This window comes from Cygnus atratus, chromosome 13 (genome assembly GCF_013377495.2).
Source record: "Cygnus atratus isolate AKBS03 ecotype Queensland, Australia chromosome 13, CAtr_DNAZoo_HiC_assembly, whole genome shotgun sequence".
Taxonomy (NCBI): Eukaryota; Metazoa; Chordata; class Aves; order Anseriformes; family Anatidae; genus Cygnus; species Cygnus atratus.
In genome coordinates, this window is record NC_066374.1 from 7,856,862 (window position 1) to 7,874,826 (window position 17,965).

The 17,965-nt window shown below is 38.3% G+C and overlaps 2 protein-coding genes across 13 annotated transcripts in view; both read right to left on the minus strand.

The window, feature by feature from the left end:
- Positions 1 to 13,449, minus strand: part of MTMR1 (myotubularin related protein 1) — a 38,345-nt gene extending 24,896 nt beyond the window's left edge. The window contains exons 1-9 of one of the 2 annotated variants that reach the window (XM_035541210.2): positions 13,361 to 13,449; positions 10,765 to 10,870; positions 7,573 to 7,596; positions 3,919 to 3,994; positions 2,905 to 2,999; positions 2,579 to 2,686; positions 2,061 to 2,162; positions 1,274 to 1,357; positions 469 to 618 (exon numbers count right to left, since the gene is read on the minus strand). In XM_035541210.2, the coding sequence (XP_035397103.1) occupies positions 469 to 618; positions 1,274 to 1,357; positions 2,061 to 2,162; positions 2,579 to 2,686; positions 2,905 to 2,999; positions 3,919 to 3,964 (585 nt within the window). In that variant the 5' untranslated portion in view covers positions 3,965 to 3,994; positions 7,573 to 7,596; positions 10,765 to 10,870; positions 13,361 to 13,449. The remainder of the gene's footprint in view (positions 1 to 468; positions 619 to 1,273; positions 1,358 to 2,060; positions 2,163 to 2,578; positions 2,687 to 2,904; positions 3,000 to 3,918; positions 3,995 to 7,572; positions 7,597 to 10,764; positions 10,871 to 13,360) is intronic. The other variant, XM_035541211.2, reaches the window with a different exon arrangement.
- Positions 13,450 to 13,719: 270 nt separating this feature from the next.
- The window catches only part of MTM1 (myotubularin 1), a 39,890-nt gene continuing 35,644 nt past the window's right edge, over positions 13,720 to 17,965 (minus strand). For 6 of the 11 annotated variants that reach the window (XM_035541198.2, XM_035541201.2, XM_035541197.2 and 3 more), the window contains one exon: positions 13,720 to 17,020. In XM_035541198.2, the coding sequence (XP_035397091.1) occupies positions 16,853 to 17,020 (168 nt within the window). In that variant the 3' untranslated portion in view covers positions 13,720 to 16,852. The remainder of the gene's footprint in view (positions 17,021 to 17,965) is intronic. The other 5 variants (XM_035541196.2, XM_035541208.2, XM_035541204.2 and 2 more) reach the window with 1 other exon arrangement.

Below are 17,965 nucleotides of genomic sequence, written 5' to 3' on the forward strand. Positions count from 1 at the left end.
AAATAACAACAGAGGAAGAAAAACTGTTTCCATCTAGAAATTTATGGACCTGTATGCTACTTTGGCTAAGCAGATCTACAGCATGAACGCTGTCACCATTTAACACATTATAGGGGTTCTTACGCTACCTGCAAAATTTATCTATTCTCAAAAAACCCACTATGGCTGTAACAGATTCCACACCAAATCAGAACGCAAGTTAATATGCGAATTAGCATCAGACATCACTGTGTTAATTTCAAACAAAAATTTATTACACAGCACAATAACCAAGCATTTAGACTCACATTTGAGTTGGTTTCTTCAGTTCTAAACCCATCAAGCCTAATTCTTCTTTCTTTGCCTCCTTGTCAGGAAGGAAGTGGGCCCATTGTTGTTAAACAAAAAAAGCCCAGAAGAACTCTGATCATTTCTTATAAGCTAAAAATACATAGAGAACTTTTACCTCCTTGTAAAAGTTTCACTTACTGGAACTCTGCCTTTGGCTCTAAACGCTGCCACTTTTGAGAGGTCATCATCCTTTACACTGGTTGGCACAACAAGAACAGCAGGATATGTATCACAAAGCTCATAGGTGCTGTTAATTTTGGATATTTTCCAACTCTCGTTGGGCAAGCCCTGTAAGAAAGCAAATAATTCTTGTATTTTTCAGGTTAGACTCTACACACCTGGGTTTGGTGATGAAAATTTTGGTATGATACATATATATATATATATTTTTTTTTTTAATTAAGTGTGCCCACATTTTTGTCTTCAACAAGTTACAAACTTTAGGTCTTCAGATTGTACTGTAAACCAAAACACCAAAAGACTTTCCTATTATCTTAAAAACCTCTTCAAATGGTTATTTTGCATACACAGACTGTACACTCAGGTAAAAATAGATCATAAAATAATAATTTTGCAACTGGGATACTAGATTTACAATGACAAACTAATGTTACTCTTCTGTTTAATGATGTGTATTCAAGAACAAATTTTTATAGAGCCTACGTTTTCCAAAAACAGCACTTAGAAAAGGTGGATTTAGGAAACTACATTAACATAGACCAATTTGCTGAAGTATTTGGCACATGTTGTGTCCATCAATTTCAGCAGGTACTCAACACTCTCCCAGTCAGGCCACTTGCGCTGTATTACCTAAACATGAGATCTAGACAGTGTCTGCATGTAGCCAGAGATTAAAACTTTTGAGTTTTTTGTTGCTGTTGTTGAAATGACTTTGGGGAAGGTGAAGAAACAAACAAGTAACAAAACAAGATATATAACTTACCTGCCTCTTATATTCTGCCATTGGATCATATACTTTCCATCCATTAACAGCAAACTTTTCTTTATAGTTGAATGCAAAAAGAGGCTAAAGACAACAAAGCAAAGGCTTACATTACTATCTGATGGGCTGTAAGCACGATAAGCTCCAAAACACAGACCCCCTGTAATATTTCAGATGTAACATTTCTAAAACTCTTTAACAGCAGACATACAACTTTGAGTCAAGAATGGACAACACCATGCTAAAAAGTAAATAAAAGACAATTTTTTCTTTCAAGTAGATGCTATGTAATTAACAAAATCAAGAAAAGAAACAGTTAAAGTTACTTGCCTGTGATCATAGAACAGATCAAAGGCAAGGCCAGGATGAGAAAACTGGTATCCTACCTTCCAACCAGTTCCTTATCCACACAAGCACACAAAACAGCATTTCGCAGATAATTAACAATATGACTAGTTGTACCTATGTTTCATACAGAACTTCTAGACTGAATTATCTGCTGCAGAAAATTAGAGTGTCTATACATATATTTATTCTTAATCAACAACATTAGGCAAATCTGCATCTCAAGGGTTACGTACAAATTCACTAATTTCACTGATAGCAGGACTCAGCATAATGTTTTGTGATGCAAAAAAGGAAACAGGATCAGAGCAGCTTGCCTGCTCTGTAACAGATTTTATTTATCAATATTTTAATGTTTGTTATACCGCACTTGTATTTCCCCACCTACAGTTTCAAAGAATAGGACAGACCCAGACAGCCTTCTCTACGTCTTAAGACCTACCAGTCCATTAGACACAGGAAATGCACGTGTTACAAGGTTTTCAAAAATCTCCAATCTGTTCTGCTCTTCCTGTTTATAGGCAAGCCGCAAATTTCTCATATCCTGTCAAAAATAAGTCACACTATTTTACCCCAGGGTAAATTTAAAAAAGTAATAGCAGTTATAAGAAATGTGACTGATGGAAAGCATATACGTAACACTAAGTCACTAACATCACTGGACCCATGTCAGAACAAAGTTCTGTATCTGTTCGTATCAGATGACTGCAGTTGTCTTTAGTGTTGCTGGATACCACAACAGTAACCATTTTTTCTTTGAATTCACTCTTGGGACAAAAGGCAGAAGCGTTGAAGATTACACAGTATCACAAGAGGAATTGAAATGTATTCTCTAAATGAAGCAAGGTTCAAATACAGGGAAGCGAGCAGACAGAGAAACAGCACATGTGCATGCAGATTCCTCTTACAGAAAAGTGAAATGAAAATCCTTAATATGAATAAATCTGTACCATGTCATACCTTGCAAACTATTTCTATACCACATGAGTTGTCTCCATGGCTCTGTACTCCAATTTTTTCAACTCTACTTATCACTCCAAGAGGAACATCAACTAGAAAAGGTGGATCCTGAAATTTGTGAATAAAACAAATGAATTTTGTTACATCCAGAGGAACACAACCTCTTATTATTCATGTGTGTTTCATTAGGGTCAACTACAATTCCTGTTTAATAGACTGCTGTGGAACATCATGCTTCACTTACAGCAAATTTGTCACTTTCTGAAATCTACTTCAGCAATATTTCTACCCGAAAAAAATAATGCAGATAGATAGTGAAGGCTTACCCTTTCGACACTTTTGATATACATTCTGAAGTCCGTCACTGTCAGTGTACCACTGACTGCTCCCATAAATGGACAGATATACATAACATCTTTAGCTGGAAAACAGAACAATTAAAGCTTTATTTTACCATTACAGACATTTGTTCATAAAAATCTACTTCCATTAAAAATAGTAAGATTTTTTACGTTCCATAACACATTACGATTCTGATACTTGAATTGGAGGAAAGAGGAAAATCTGCTCTACAAATGCTGTCAGGACCGAAAGAGTTGGCTTTATCTCAATAATGAAAATAATCTGATTCTGGGATGCTGTTCAGCACCTACTGAGCAGCTAGGGCTGTGCTGAGAGAGCATGCCCTGCTCTTAGGGCAGACAGGTAACAAGAAGTCTGGCACCCTGCTGGTATTCTTAGCTGCAGGCAGCTCTGGTCGCTGCTCAGAGGTTTAAAGCACCCACACTCACCTCAGAAACAGAGCATGCAAATGGTAATTACTGAAGAGTATGCAACTGACCTCAGAGTCAGTCAGTGACATGCTCATAACTTCATCCATGCTTTTATTTGAAAGAACACACATTCTTTTCTAGGCAAGAACTGTACTGCTAAAACAGAGCTTGCCATCATGGGCCAAAGTGAAATAAATCAACCTAAGAACTGGAAATGAAGTTTTATATAACTTCATGTTCTTTGTTATCACAATTTAGAGCTTTTGAATCTATGAGGCGTCCTCAGCAGCCCCAAGCAGAAATACAACCCATCCATCCACATGGAGCAAACTAACTCCTGACATAAAATGATTTATCTATACGGAGCAATCATCCTCTTGAACTGATTACTCTTTCAGGTCTACATTTGGATGTACAAGACAAAGAAAAGAAACCCCCATCAAATCTGCATATCCAAAATAGCATTACATTAAAACAACAGAACTCAAAAGGAAGTAATTGCCTATTTTTAAATAAACATACTAGTGAATTAATAGTATTCAATGTAGTACTCAGTAGAACGCTTACCAATAACTTTGATGGATTCTCCAGGAAAAAGCGGAGCCTCTTCCATCTGCGCTAGTTTGTTTCCATCCCGCAGTGCCTGGCAGAAACCCAAACCCATGAGTAAATCTCACTTTCCCTCTGTACTACATTGATACATTTCGATGCAAAGTGCTTTTACTACAAGATTACTGGAATGCAAGAAGTGTATCTTTTTTATAAGGCACGACTGTATTAAAAACACAGAACGTGGTATTATAAATATTGGACATACGTATTAGTAATGTATTAGTAACAAAGCTTTTATGCAACAGTTTCACATGCTAGCTACAGATAGCGTACAAAAACACGAACAATACCAGCCCAAATTTGTAATTAATAATTTGTTAGTCGTTTGCTAAAAGCAGGTATTATTTTGCCTTTTTTTTTTAATGTGCTTGAGAACATTTTAAAGCTGATATTAAACTGTTTTCTATTCTTAATGGTGAACATTTAGTATTTGAATATTTTCATCTGAGAGATTTTTATGGCAGAAGCTTTATTTGTTTAGCAATTCCACTTCTGCTTTTTAGTAGCAGGCAGAAACACCCCACCAGGTTCTATTTGAATCAATACCCTACTGAGAGTGCCACAGTTATGGAAGAGGTCCACTGTAGGAATTTTGAATCCAGAAGGTCAGATTAAGAACAAAGTAATAATGAAATACAGAAGAAAAAAAGCAGTGATTTTAAAACAAGGGCTACTTTCTTAAGTTTTCATTTAGGTAAGGGGCTTGATTCTTGAATGAGACAAGATTAATCCTTTGTGTCCTTTGTTGGCAACTGAGATTTACTAAAGATTTTAATTAAGAATACAAAGGTTTGTGGGACTTTTAAGGACCACATGAGAAAAATACCTCAACGTGTCAACGTGATGAGACATTAAGGTTTCAATTTTGTACATCCTGAAGAGAGAATTAATATAATGGTCTGCTTTATAGTAAACAAATAGCCTTCCCTTGTGTTACAGCTCTGATCAACACACAAATAATTGGTAGGATCTGCCTGCCTCAAAAATAAAATGCAAGCCCTCATTAGGTAACTTCTAAAAACATTTAAATTGGTCTTTGGTTTTGTATTTTCTTGGCTAGTACCAGACCTTTATATCAGCACCCGATGACAAAAGATGACGACATGCAGAGAATCAGCCAACGCTTACAGACTCAGATGGGTGGGTCTGCTCTGCCCCATGGGGCCTGAAGTGCAGCATTACAGCTGTGCTACACGACATCAGATGGAAACCCTACCTAGCACAGACCCAGTTAACACACTAAATGCTTTCTATGGGCTCTCTGAAATGAGAAATATGAGGTTTCTATGGACTGTACTAGCATACAGTACTGTGCTACACAGTTAAGGAAGGGAAGAGGAGTAAAACTTGCCACCTGGTCAGCTTCTGCTTCAGAATGATAGCCATTGTGTCCATCCTGAATCTCCTGCATAGCATGAGGCAGCAGAAGGGTAAGAGAGAAGTAACGAGAAAAAACATGCAGACAACAGGTGAAAGGACAGAATCTTTTCTTTTTTGCTTTCCCCCTTTTTTTATTTCTTTCCTTAAAGAGACAGCATATACTTTAACTCCACCTTTGCCCTCCAAAGGCTGGCAAACTCCTGGCACAAACTACTTTCCACAAAAAGATGCCAAGCTCTTGGGGCTACCCATTTAATGTTACTTTCACAACATAAAATTAAAAATTACTCCCTTTTGCACAAAGAGTCCATGCTGGTACACAGGAACAAAAAGTATGTACTGCCTTTTTAAGACAAGCAACTCCATAGCGAAGAAGATGAATTCAAGGTATGCCACATGCTTATAAATAGAAGAAATCGAGTACAGCTTGCAATGGTAGCATTAGAGGAAAAGTCATGCAATCTTTCAAGGAAAAAATAGCTCAATGTCAAATAGAAGTATTTAGACAATTTGAACAATGCCATACTCGGTAAACCATGTTTGAATTGAACTTTCAGTTTTATGGTTTCACACATTTTTCCAGCAACTTCTTTGTTGCTGCTTGTCAGTAACTTTAGAGAACTTAAAATTATTCCTCGTGGCAAAATATGAATATTACTCACATTTTTACATTTCTTTTTGCAATAACATTGGCAGCAAATCCTGAATATTTATTAAATCTTTTTAATAAACATTATGTCCCTATGCACTCCAAGTAGAAGCAAAAATGTCGTTGGGTCAAATGAAGTAATTGTTTTAATACATTCAGACAAAATTATTCTTTCATCTTCTTTCTGTATCAACTAGAGAGAAGTTGTATTCATGACATCCCAGTAGTCCCCATCCCCATACAAAGAACTTCTCACTTGATAGGCTGTAAAGCCAGACTCAAGTCAAATTTCCAATTGTTTGCTAAAGTCAATTTTTCTTTTTACAGTATTTTTACAGAACCCCCCCCAAAAGAAAGACGGATTTCAGATAGCTTCAGATAATTTGGACTCTACATGTGCTTAAAAAGTTTTAATTAATAAAAGTATATTTCAAATTATAAAGGACTACTAATATTTAGGTCTTGATAAAATTCTGTTAAAATGAAATTGCTTAAGTTCCAAACATAAAAATGTTGTTTCTGAAATTACAGTAGATATCATGATCCCTGAGAGAAAACAAGAAGGACCAGCAAAAACACCAAAATATTTTAAATAAATGAAAGAAAGAGAAGCACAGAAGATCATTTAAAGATCAAAGCCTTTACAAAGAGCTATGAAAAACTGAAGGAAAACAATCAATTTCTGTTACTCATCCCATGCCAAATATTTCAAGAGCCTTATATTCCAAACAAAAAAAAAGATCAACTTGGATGTGTATGACTGGCCTAAACACATCATTTTCAAATATGTAAACAACAGATGAGAAAAAGAAATCATTCAGACTTCATCTCTTGCTGTGCGACTGAACAAGAGCTCTTTGTGTGAATAAAAGCGTTAGACACATTTCATGAACAATCTCAGAACACTGTCCAGATCGTTTCTCACTCCATAAATGTTTCTAAGAGAGAGGGACAAGAAAACAAGGCATGCCTTTTTTTTTTTTTTTTTTTTCTCATCTCCAATAAGGAATGGGCAAGACCTGGTCTCAAAATTATCATTAAGAAGCTAAAAAGATGTAGGTCATTGCACTAGCGTCCGACTTCAAACCTAACTTCCAGTTCTTCTATGGGGCTGTAGCAATTAAGGTAAAACATGTACAAAGGCAAGCATGAATCTGAACCTTATTTAAAGAGGATAGAGAAAGACATAACGCTTTTAACCATTAATATTCTTCAGCACAGATAACACATTAGAGTTGCTAATACAGTGCTCTGTAGTCCGAAGCATGTAAGCCTCAGTTGCAAGCATCCATTTTGTCAAAATTAATGTGATAAAACGGAAGTTAGTATTGCACATTCGTAACATCATTTAAATATACTGCTCTCTTACACATTGGCTTTTATTGCTCACAAAAACATAGTAACATATATAAAGCATTTCTATGGCAAAGAAGCTGTTGCATTGCGTAGCAAAACGGTCTGACTGGTTCATAAAAAACATTAATGAAGTAAAGAAGAACGCTTGACACACCAAGATCTCACACAGCACAAAAGACAAACAGGTAGGAGGCCGTCTTACTGCTAGCCAAGGGGAATCTTACCCGTATGTCAGGCCTCCTGAACACCTGTTAGTTAAAATACAAAATGTTATCCAACAAAACAGAGTTTTGATTGTCAAAGATACTGTATTTTACTTCATCAGATTTCCAGAAGAACTCTACTTCCAAGCATATTAATTACAGGTGGATTTTGAAAAAACAAAAACCCAAAAAACCCTATGTGGATCTAGTAGCTACCATTTGCAAAACTGCTTTGCTCTGAAAACAATCTAGCCACTGCATTTTAGTGATGAAACAAACGCCAAACTCCTTTGAAAAATGTATTCCTAATCACCCTTTTATCCAGTTACAACGTGCTGTTGTGAGAAGAAAAGAGCCTGGTAAACCTTTTGGGTGGAAGACGATAAGCCTGCAATAATGGCTATGAAACATACCGTCCAAATTTAATTTTAGATTAAAATGGCAAAACAAAGACACCCAGCTCTTCTCAACTTATTTCTGAGCGTATTTACACTCAGCTACTGCAATCGAGGTGATTCTCGTTTATATGAACCCCTCCCTCAGGGCCTCTCTCCAGGCAGAGCATGCATACACAGCACCCTCTGGTTTTGACGGTTCCTTTACAGCCCCTCCTTTGGTTCTGTCTGATTTGTCTGCTCCTCCCACCCCAAATTACATTTTGGTAAACTGATTTTCTGGAATGAGTAACACAGAAGCCACCAGTAGATACAAGAATCTGTATATTTACTCCTGTGCAAACATATCAATTGAAACGTTTAAAAAATGAAAGAAAAAATAAACCCAAGAGTTCCCGATAAATCCAGCAGAAAGCGGGAGAACAGCCTGACCAGTTCCAGCAGCAGATGAACCATCCAGCCCTATCTGAAGTTTCTAAGTTGTAAGATACTCTAAATGCAGGATGTGAGGCAGTCAAAGGTAACAGAGACTCAAGGAATGGAGCAGTGTGCAGCAAAAGGGAAAGATGCCTGAAAGGAAACTGAGTTATAAACAGGCATCATCTTTTTACATTGGAACTCCATGGCAATAATGAAGTTTGACTTCTATACCAGGAACTTGCATATATATGAAACAAAATACAGATTAATTTTAAAGAATTTGAATCACCACTATAAATTCGTTGGAACACTTGATAATGCCAATAAGCTGGACACTAATGTTTTTGGTGTAATAATGATGAAAATAAAAATCCTTCCATTGTTGTAAGACACCACAAAAACCGAACGCTTTGGTTTGGCACATGAAAAACGTGCTAGAAGGTGCTACATACATCTGGACAGATTACTCAAATCACAGGCAAAATCAAGCAGAGTCTCAATGTTATATAAAGTCATATGCAAATCAGAACTGTTCAGCATAATTAACTATCCTTACTCAGGAAGAAAATAAGTGTTCAATAAGTGAAACCCCTGAAGGTCTAATATCTGGGCAGTAAAGTTTCTAAATAAACTTTTTATATTTTCCTTAGTTTTAGCCGGTGCATGTTTTTCTTCACTTACACACAAACCAACTTCAACCATGTCTTTCCAAAATATTAAGCTTGTGTTCGTTTCTGAACGCTGCACGTGCAGCACTGAATTGTCATTCTGGAACTACGCAAACCCAGCGTGTTTGTGGTCTTGACTAAGCAACTGGCAGCACCGCTCTACTTGTGCAGAAGCTAAGTGCAAAGGAAACCCTTTCCTAGACAGCACTCCACAGGACACTACTGGTCCTGAATTTAAATAAAGAAATTCTAGGTTAAAAAAGATTACATGATGTTATTCACAAATATGGGAGTTCAAATCACAATCATGTGATGGCAAATACAATTTTTACACAACAGTTGTGAATACTACAAGGCTTATTTTTTTTTTTTCTAAGAAACAGAGAACGAAGCAGAGTTAAACACTTTTAATTAGGCCTCGAAAGACTTATTCCTCTTAAGTAATATCCAAGATGACTTTGGAATAGAGAACAAGGTTACTAAGAATAAAATAGCTCTCTTTACTCCAGAGAATTGTCATCCAACTCAGAGACAAACTGAGCAGCAAGCTTACACACTTGGATTTTACTAAAATGAAGTCCTTGATCTACAGGGCAAATACAACATCGACAGCTGTAATGCAAGGTTTCCCACAACGTTTTATCAAAGATGTTAGCCTTGACCTCAAGTAAGCATTTGCAATTCAGCTGCCATAGTAGGGAAGAGCTGCCCTTTTTTATGAGGATAAGCTGCTGACTGTGCCAACGATGTGAAACTCTGTGAGGTGAATTTTTAAACAGACTATGATCAAAAACATTTTGTGGATTCATCTTCAGGCTTGGGGTGAATCTGACCTGCAGTCACAGAAGCTAAAATACGCTGTTTCTGGACAACAGACTTTAATCACAGAGCTTATTAGTAAATAATTTAAAATCTAGTTAAGTACAAGAAAGGTAAAATATTCATTTGGCCATTTTGCATAAAGAATGTAAAATTCTTTCAAATCCAGGAAGAAAAAGGATCTGAGAGGACTCTGAGATCTAGACAGCAACAGCCTGGCTTTCTTAAGGGGACTTGACACATGGGTGACTTGTAAATTTATCAGACGATGAAAACTGCATATGCTCTACTCTTGATGGTTCGCTCAACTCTTGATAGTTCACTTGGCTGTCGGCGTACTGCAAACAGCAAATGAGCACAAAATAGGGGATGAAAAGCATAATGAAACCTAGGTAAAGCACACCGTGCAATCGCTACTTTAATGACAAAAATGTTGCTGGGAGCGAACAAAACAAGTGATTTTGCTTTGTTTGACATTAATTTCTGTCTGGTGAAACCCCATGAAAAATGATAATCATTTATGTTCTTTGCACAGTAACAATGACATATGCTTTTATTTTTTTGGTGAAATCTGAAGAGCTCAATTTTGTACTACAAATGACACTAGAAGCAATTTCAACCTGTAATTATTAATCTACTTTACCAGGGTTTTTTTGATGTAGTAATCAAAAGGAAAGACAACTCACTTTTGGCTTTTTATTTAAAACATTGACTTTTGATTTTCCTATAGACTTCAATGGCACTACTCACAGAACAGACTCAAAAGATGCCAGTGCATAATGAGGTGTCTCTAGTTCTGACACATTCGGTGACCACTTAAGTACTTACCACCTGATAATCAAGGTAGTAAGGACCTTCCTGATCATTCACTTTTATCTCAACCAAACCAATGCATCCCTCAAGTCACTTACCCTGTAGTCTCTGGACACGCCTTCTGGAGGGACAGACCCAGAAATCTGACTAGAAATCGTTGCAGCTATCAGCTGTTTGCACCATTCAACATGTGATCCAGTAGGGCTACAAGAACAGAAGATTTGAAATTATTCAGCAATAATTCAAAATGTATACTGAAGACAGCATAGCCACTGAGCACATATACAAAAGAAGGCCATAAATTATCATTAAAATTACAAAAATCTTTTTTTGTTGTTGTTGAGAACAGAACGCAATTATTTCATTAAGCTAATCAGGGAAAAGAATTTCACTGGATCTTATCAGAGATGTAGCGCTGTCAATAGCTCAAAAGTGTGCTTAGGGACACGGGTGCTTACAAAAACGTTGGTTTCATTATCCAGTGTAATTTTTTCAACATTCACACATATTTTTCTTAACACCATCCATGCAACGGATTTAATCAATTGACAGGAAACACCTTATACTTACCGTATTGTTATTTCCTGATTATTCAGTAAATCCTCCTTAAAATTACGTTCCTCTACGCTAGTATTTAAAAACATGTACTACTGACATTTTGTACTGACTATTGTATTCTATATTGTATTCTATACTAATATTAAAAATAGAAAATACACGTTTTCTAAAGAGTAGCTTCTATTTAGCTACTTATTTTTTTTTTCTAATCATAAAATAATCTCTGAATAAAGTTCACGACTGGCCTTCCCATGCCACAGCAATGAATTCTGCAGCATGGGCTGTTTAGAAGAACCCTGAAGACAACGAATCTGAACAGCAGAACTGCACTACATCAGAGATAATGCATTTTGAGAGCCGTTGCCTGAGCTAGCATAGCTTACAAGTTACACAGCATTGACAGTGAAGAGCAATTACGAGTTTGTCGCCAGCCCCTGTGAAGTGCACCAGATCTGCTTCAAAACGTGCCATTATCTGATGAGAAGCTGGGAACGCCAGCGGCACGCAGGCTCAGCTCATGCACTAGATAATTGCTGTTCCTTCAAACAGTTTAGCTAGGCGCTTGTACAGATTTAACGCTTATTCGGAAGCCAAACGTAAACAGAACATTTCAATTCATTTTTAAAATTCATTCACAAATTAGCTTGGGATTTTGTGAGTATCCCGTGACAAAGAAGTGAATAACTACATACACATAGCCAGCACAGAACAGGTACAATCAGGACGTTAAGAGGGTGGGATAACGGCAGATGATGACAAATTACTACTTAACTAGAGGTCTTTCTTCATGTTAACTGTGCTACTACAGGTAGGGGCATGCAGCCAACACAGAGGTTTCTCAGGCATGAAGTTAAGAACTTTGCTGACAAACTTTGGCAGCTTTCGCCCCACCCGCAGAACTCTACACAGTACCAGGCCACAAAACGCTACTTCGCAAGTAAGACATCTATGATATTCCCGCTTGAACATGGAATATACTCTAACCCTTGTGTTAGGGCACTTAGAGAAACTTTCACTTAAGTTTTGCAAAACAGGGGATGAGCTAGAAATCTACAGTAATTCTTTCCTGAGCTCATTTATTTCACCTACCCTCACGTCTCTTGATTTCCAGTATATCTCTTTAGGGTTAGCCTAAGTTTGTTTCCAAATAGCTAATTAAGAAAAGGATTTATTTCCCTTCGGCTTATCTTCCCGGGAATCACTAGATCAACAAACTTAATGCCAGGAGGAAAACAAACGTGCGTGCACGCACACCTCCGAGGCCCAGCACACCAGGACATATCGGTGTATATCGCAGGACGCAGATCACAGGCAGCAGTGTCTGACCACTGCCTGTGAAACGGGAAGCACACCAGTGTGTCTTGTTCCATCTGAGGTCACGCACACCAGCTTAGACTGCTGCAACCGCACCGACAAATAAATTATGTGATATAGCATCAGTATAACTTTCTCAGGGTCCAACAAGATCAGGAGAAGAAAAAAAAAAAAAGATGAAAACTGAGGTATGAAAGCACAATAGGAAGGAATAGAAAGACGTGAATTTAGCGATAGATAATGGGCCTCTGATTTCCACCTTTGCTAAAAAGATGTAAAACTCCAGGTTTCTCCTAACAGGAAAGCGAGTAAACGTGGAGCCTGGCACCAATTCCTAAGTCCAGTGTTGTTTCTCTTTCCTTCACGTAGGTGAAATTTCAGCTTGTTTAAGGATTTTAGGTTAGTAAGCCTGTCTCCAAGTGCAAACCTGTAAAGCAGGGAACTCCTCTGCCAGCCGCCACAGAGGGGGACTTGGCAAACCCCTGCGTAGGGAGCCCCCCAGCACCCGCCCCCCGCCTCCCAGGGAACCGGGGGCGCCCAAGTACCCGCCTCTTGCACTTAAACACCAACACAGAACGAAAAGCGAGAGCAGCCTCCTCCGCCTCCGCACGGACGAGAAGTTACGTAGTTCCCCCCAAAAACCCCAAATCCTGCAGGCCTGCCGGTAATGGCGAGCAGCTCGCAACCGCAGGCAGGAAACTTCGCCGCCGCCGCCCGGGGAGGGAAATCTGCCGGATTGCAGCGCCGGGCCGGGCCGAGCCTCCCGGCTGCCGAGGCCGAGCCTCGGGGAGCGGCCCCGTCCCCCCCCCGGTCCCCTCTCACCTGTCCAGCGTCTCGGTGCTGGCCTGCCGCGACCCGGCCCCCGCCGCCGCCGCCACCCCCGGCCGCCCGGCGCGGCCCCTCACGACGCCGCCGCCCTCCCCCGGCGGCCCGGCCGCCGCCGCCCGCTCCATGGCGCCCGGCCCGGCCCTGCCGCCTCAGCCCGGCCCCGCTCGGGCCCCGGCGGCGGCCGAGAGCTGTCAGCGGGCGGCGGGGCTTACCCACAGGCCTCCGCGGCGCCGGGAGGGCGGGCAGCGGCCCCGTGCGGCGGGGGAAGGATGGCGGCTGCGGGCCTGAGGGAGAGGGGGAGCCCCGGCTGCCTTCCCCCCCACCCCGGCAATTAAACGTCTGCTTGAGGCGGGTGGTTTCAAAGTGACAGCTTTATTGGTTTTTCCTTCACACGCGTACATGGCTCGCAAGCCCCCTCTGCGCCCCGAAGGGTTATAAAGCAGCGCCCAGCAGCAGGGCGACAGCGCCCAGCTGAGGATGTTAGGCGAGGAGAACACCTCAGAGGCCTGGCTGGGCATAGACACCTGCCTTCTGCTGTGTGACACAATGCTAGACCGAAATGAGACAAAACAGAACAAAAAGAGAGCTGAAGGCAGAGTTTAAACATACATCGAAAGGAGGTAGTATGCAAATCGTTTCTAGGGTATACCCATAACAGTGACACTGGGCGGGATAAGGCAAACAGCAAAGAAAGAAGGCGTTCAACAACAGCTTCCTATGTAATGGGAGCCCGGTACAAAAACTGGGTTAACCTCTCATGTCCATGGAAGAATGGATACAAAAATAAAAATGAAAAAGCCACCACTAAAATACAGCTCTAAGACTGATATTTCACACCGGCTATCAGGTGTTTATAGCTGTTAATTTTACATCTCAGCCCTGCATTTTTCCCTCTCCTGAAAAAGGCACTCAGTGCCTAATTCTTATTCACCACCTCCAAAACTTTCTGTATTTTGTTCCTGGCTACCACAGCTACAGTAACTTGTTAACTTCAGTTATTTCTGAAGCTGCTATGCAAAACCCACACAAGTGCAGCTGAGAAGAGAGGATGGGGACTGACTGGGGAGATATTGTACAGATACAGTGTATTGCCTCGCAGTGCATTGCAGAATGACAGCCCAAATCACTCCTTTAAATGGAAAGACGAAAAGCTTCCTATTAACATTGATCAGTTTGTATGCCTACATTCACAATAACTCTAAAGTAGTATTTTCCAGAAAGCACTGGATTTAAAACATCCCTACATTTGTCTAATTGATATTGCCACCACAAAATAGAATTAAAACCAAGTATCTTACTTGCTGGCCTGAAAAAAATCAAGCCCGCACATAGCTATTATGCTAGAGAGTTCCAAAGAATGGCATTCAACCACAGCAGTAACATGAAGAATGGAATATATGTAATGAGCTAAGTGCAAAAAGATCCTTTCCATTATATTACACTTCCCCAAATGCAATAGGTTAACATGTAGTGTTTACACAGTAAAAACTATTTTCTGAACTCCTCCACACTGCTCAGATGTCACCAATGCATTCAATTCAAACACAAACTTTAAATACTCTAATAAACTTGTATAAGTTTAGAAACTTTAAAACTCCACAACTTATAAACTTTATAAACCGCAAGTAGAAGGCAAATATACCAGAGTATGCATAGTTTTCAAAACATAAGTATATCATGATCGATTGAGTATCCTCCTTCATCTGAAACAATGCATCTTATTTACCTCAACAAGCCACGATTTGAGGATCATGGCATTAAATGTTATTTTGGAAACATACCGAAAAACATTGAAGGGAGAATGAAATTTAGAGGACAAAAGTAAGTCATAGAAATCACTTGTATTTAGAACACACATGCAGTATGCTCTGAGCTTCCCTGAAAAAAATAGTGCAACTCAGTGTATATACTGAATCAAATCAAGATGTGGTATACTTTTATTTCTTTGAAAAAAATACTGTTCCTAAAAATATTCAGATGTCCTCTAAACTTTGACTTACTTTATGGAACTATAGCTTTAAATTTACTTTTCATATGCAAAATATTTACACTTTATAAACTTGCAGAATTTCTAAAACTATATTATGTATACTTACACAACTTAATTTATATATAATACTATTATATCCTGCAGATCAAAACTCACATGTACAATAATTTACAGTGATAGAAGTCTCAAGCATCAAAACAACTCCTTTAAAATAACAGTATCAGTCCTCAACAGATTCTGAATTGCAAAGTTTGCCTGAATATCATTAAACTTCTGAGAATATGCAAAATCCTAATTAAATATCAAGTAGCAAGGTCTGTGCTGTCATAAGAAATGCTTGCAAGTATTAAAAAAATACCTGAAAAAAACAAATTAAAGGTTTAAAAAAAGCCTCTGAAATGAAGACTTCAAACTAGAATTCACTGGAAAGTTCAATATAAGTGCACACGCTATATGCAAATCTCATATACTGAAGTCCCTTAAATATTTAAGAATAAATTCACTAAACAGAAGTTAGATATACATTAAACAATAAACTAGAAATTTACAAGTTTTCAACAGTATTCGTAACTGATTTTTTTTTTTTTTGGCCTACTTTGGTATAAAAGCTCCTCTAAACAGGCACATTTTTTTTTTTTTATAAGACATATTCAAGGTTTAATACAATGGCTATTGCTGGATATTTAAGCAATGTCCCTGTGGGTATGTTTTTAATTATATAAACCTTATTCAGAAGCATTTTATTCTGTATTAATCCAAACAGCCAACAGTGATAATTTGTAATATACTAAAATGTTCAACAGTTAACCAAAACAGGACTTCTCAGAATCCAGTACAATTGTCATTTTTTCAAAAAAGTTACAATAAAAAATAGATTTTTCTTTTGATACCTACTGGGCTATTTGAACAGTTTAGTTAGAAAGAGAAGTTAGAGAAATTCCTTCCAGATTTTCACTTATTTTGGAACAGGAAAATTTGGAATTCTCAGGTAACCAGAAAATTTCAACACTTCTCTGAAATCTTACAATATGATTTATTTTTGCCTCATGAAGTCCACAGTCTTATTCCTAACAGGAATACACACATACCTAATTTTACACAATGTGAATATTCCTATTGACGTTAATGTGTTTTATTCACAGCCGAGACTGAGCATGAATTCCCTTACAGGAACACAACCTACAATGTAATAAATTAAAGCATTCTTAGGAAAACAATCAATCGATTTCAATTCAATTGTACCAGGCTTTCCAAGATAACTCAAAGCATTCCATAACTAGAAGCTGATTATTCATGTTCCCACTCCACAGGTTCTGAAAGGCACATAAATGAAGAGTTGGTTTCGTCCGTTTTGAAGTCCTCCTCAAATGAAGACAGTCTAAAATACTTTGTGTTAGGACAGTCTAACGTAAGGCATTAAAATATTCTTCTTTATACTATAGATCTATATTAAGCACCACTTGCTATTACAATAAAGAAAGAAGCCAACTTTTTCTTCAAAAATGTGTTTGTACTTGGGACATCATTTGTGAGGGAGATGATGATGAAGCTGATGAGTTGGATATCTTAGCATTATTTGTGATCTGTAGCTCTTCAAGTCTCCTCATATAATCATCCCGTAACGCAAGGAGCTCCATGTAACGCTGCTCCACTGGATTTGGCTGCTGAAAAGAGATCTGTATTAGTCCTTTATCACTTCAGTCCAAGTACATGTATACAGGTTGCAGCAGTATCTATAATTTTCCTGGTAGTACCTAGCATTTCTAGTTTCCAACATATGTACCAAGTTGTAGCTAAAGAGAAATATTTCATTCTATAATGCAAGAGCCCTCTGGGTTCAAGTTGTTTTCATCCAAAGCAAAATCTTGCTTTACTCAAAACAATTCTTCCTACCTCAATAAAAATGAGGCAGAATTTCCTGGAGCATATGGATTTTATTTTCTTATTATCTAATATTGTGTGTAAGATAGGTGTGAATACCTTGCCCACAGCTTTTCTCTTCCTTACTTAAGAGGTTTTAGATTCCAGAGTTCAAATGTCTTGTCTTCCCTAGAAAAGTGGTTAGCCAGACTGAAGTTTTTAGCTATGCTCATCAGGTTATGATGAAATCCAAATCTTCACATTAAATAACCACTCTTACTGACTAAAATTACATTTTTTTTTTAAACAGTAACTTTGCAACTATATATAAATGAACAAGTGAAATAAATGCAAAAGTTTATTAGTGAATTCTCGAACAGACTTGAATGTGTTTAAAAATCAACTACCCAAGCTTTCCGATTACTCACAGCAAAAACAACTATACCCGTTTTAAGCTTAGCTTCCTTCATACAGATAGAGTAATGAAACAAATGGAAAAGAAATGTTACGAATGTCAAAAGCAGATACAAAGCTTTAAATTACTTTCAGCTGTTATATACCTGTCAAGAAGTTGCTGCTGTTTCTCAATTCTCTGCCCATAGAGTTATTAACAGAAAATTTGCAGAAGCAAATTTAAATGCCCTACCAGGTCAAAAACAGCTGAACCAGTGACTCTCAGACACACCACTTGCTATGCACCCCAGAGAAGGAGGTGATAAATGTTGAAGCAAATGTGGAAGTTGGATCAA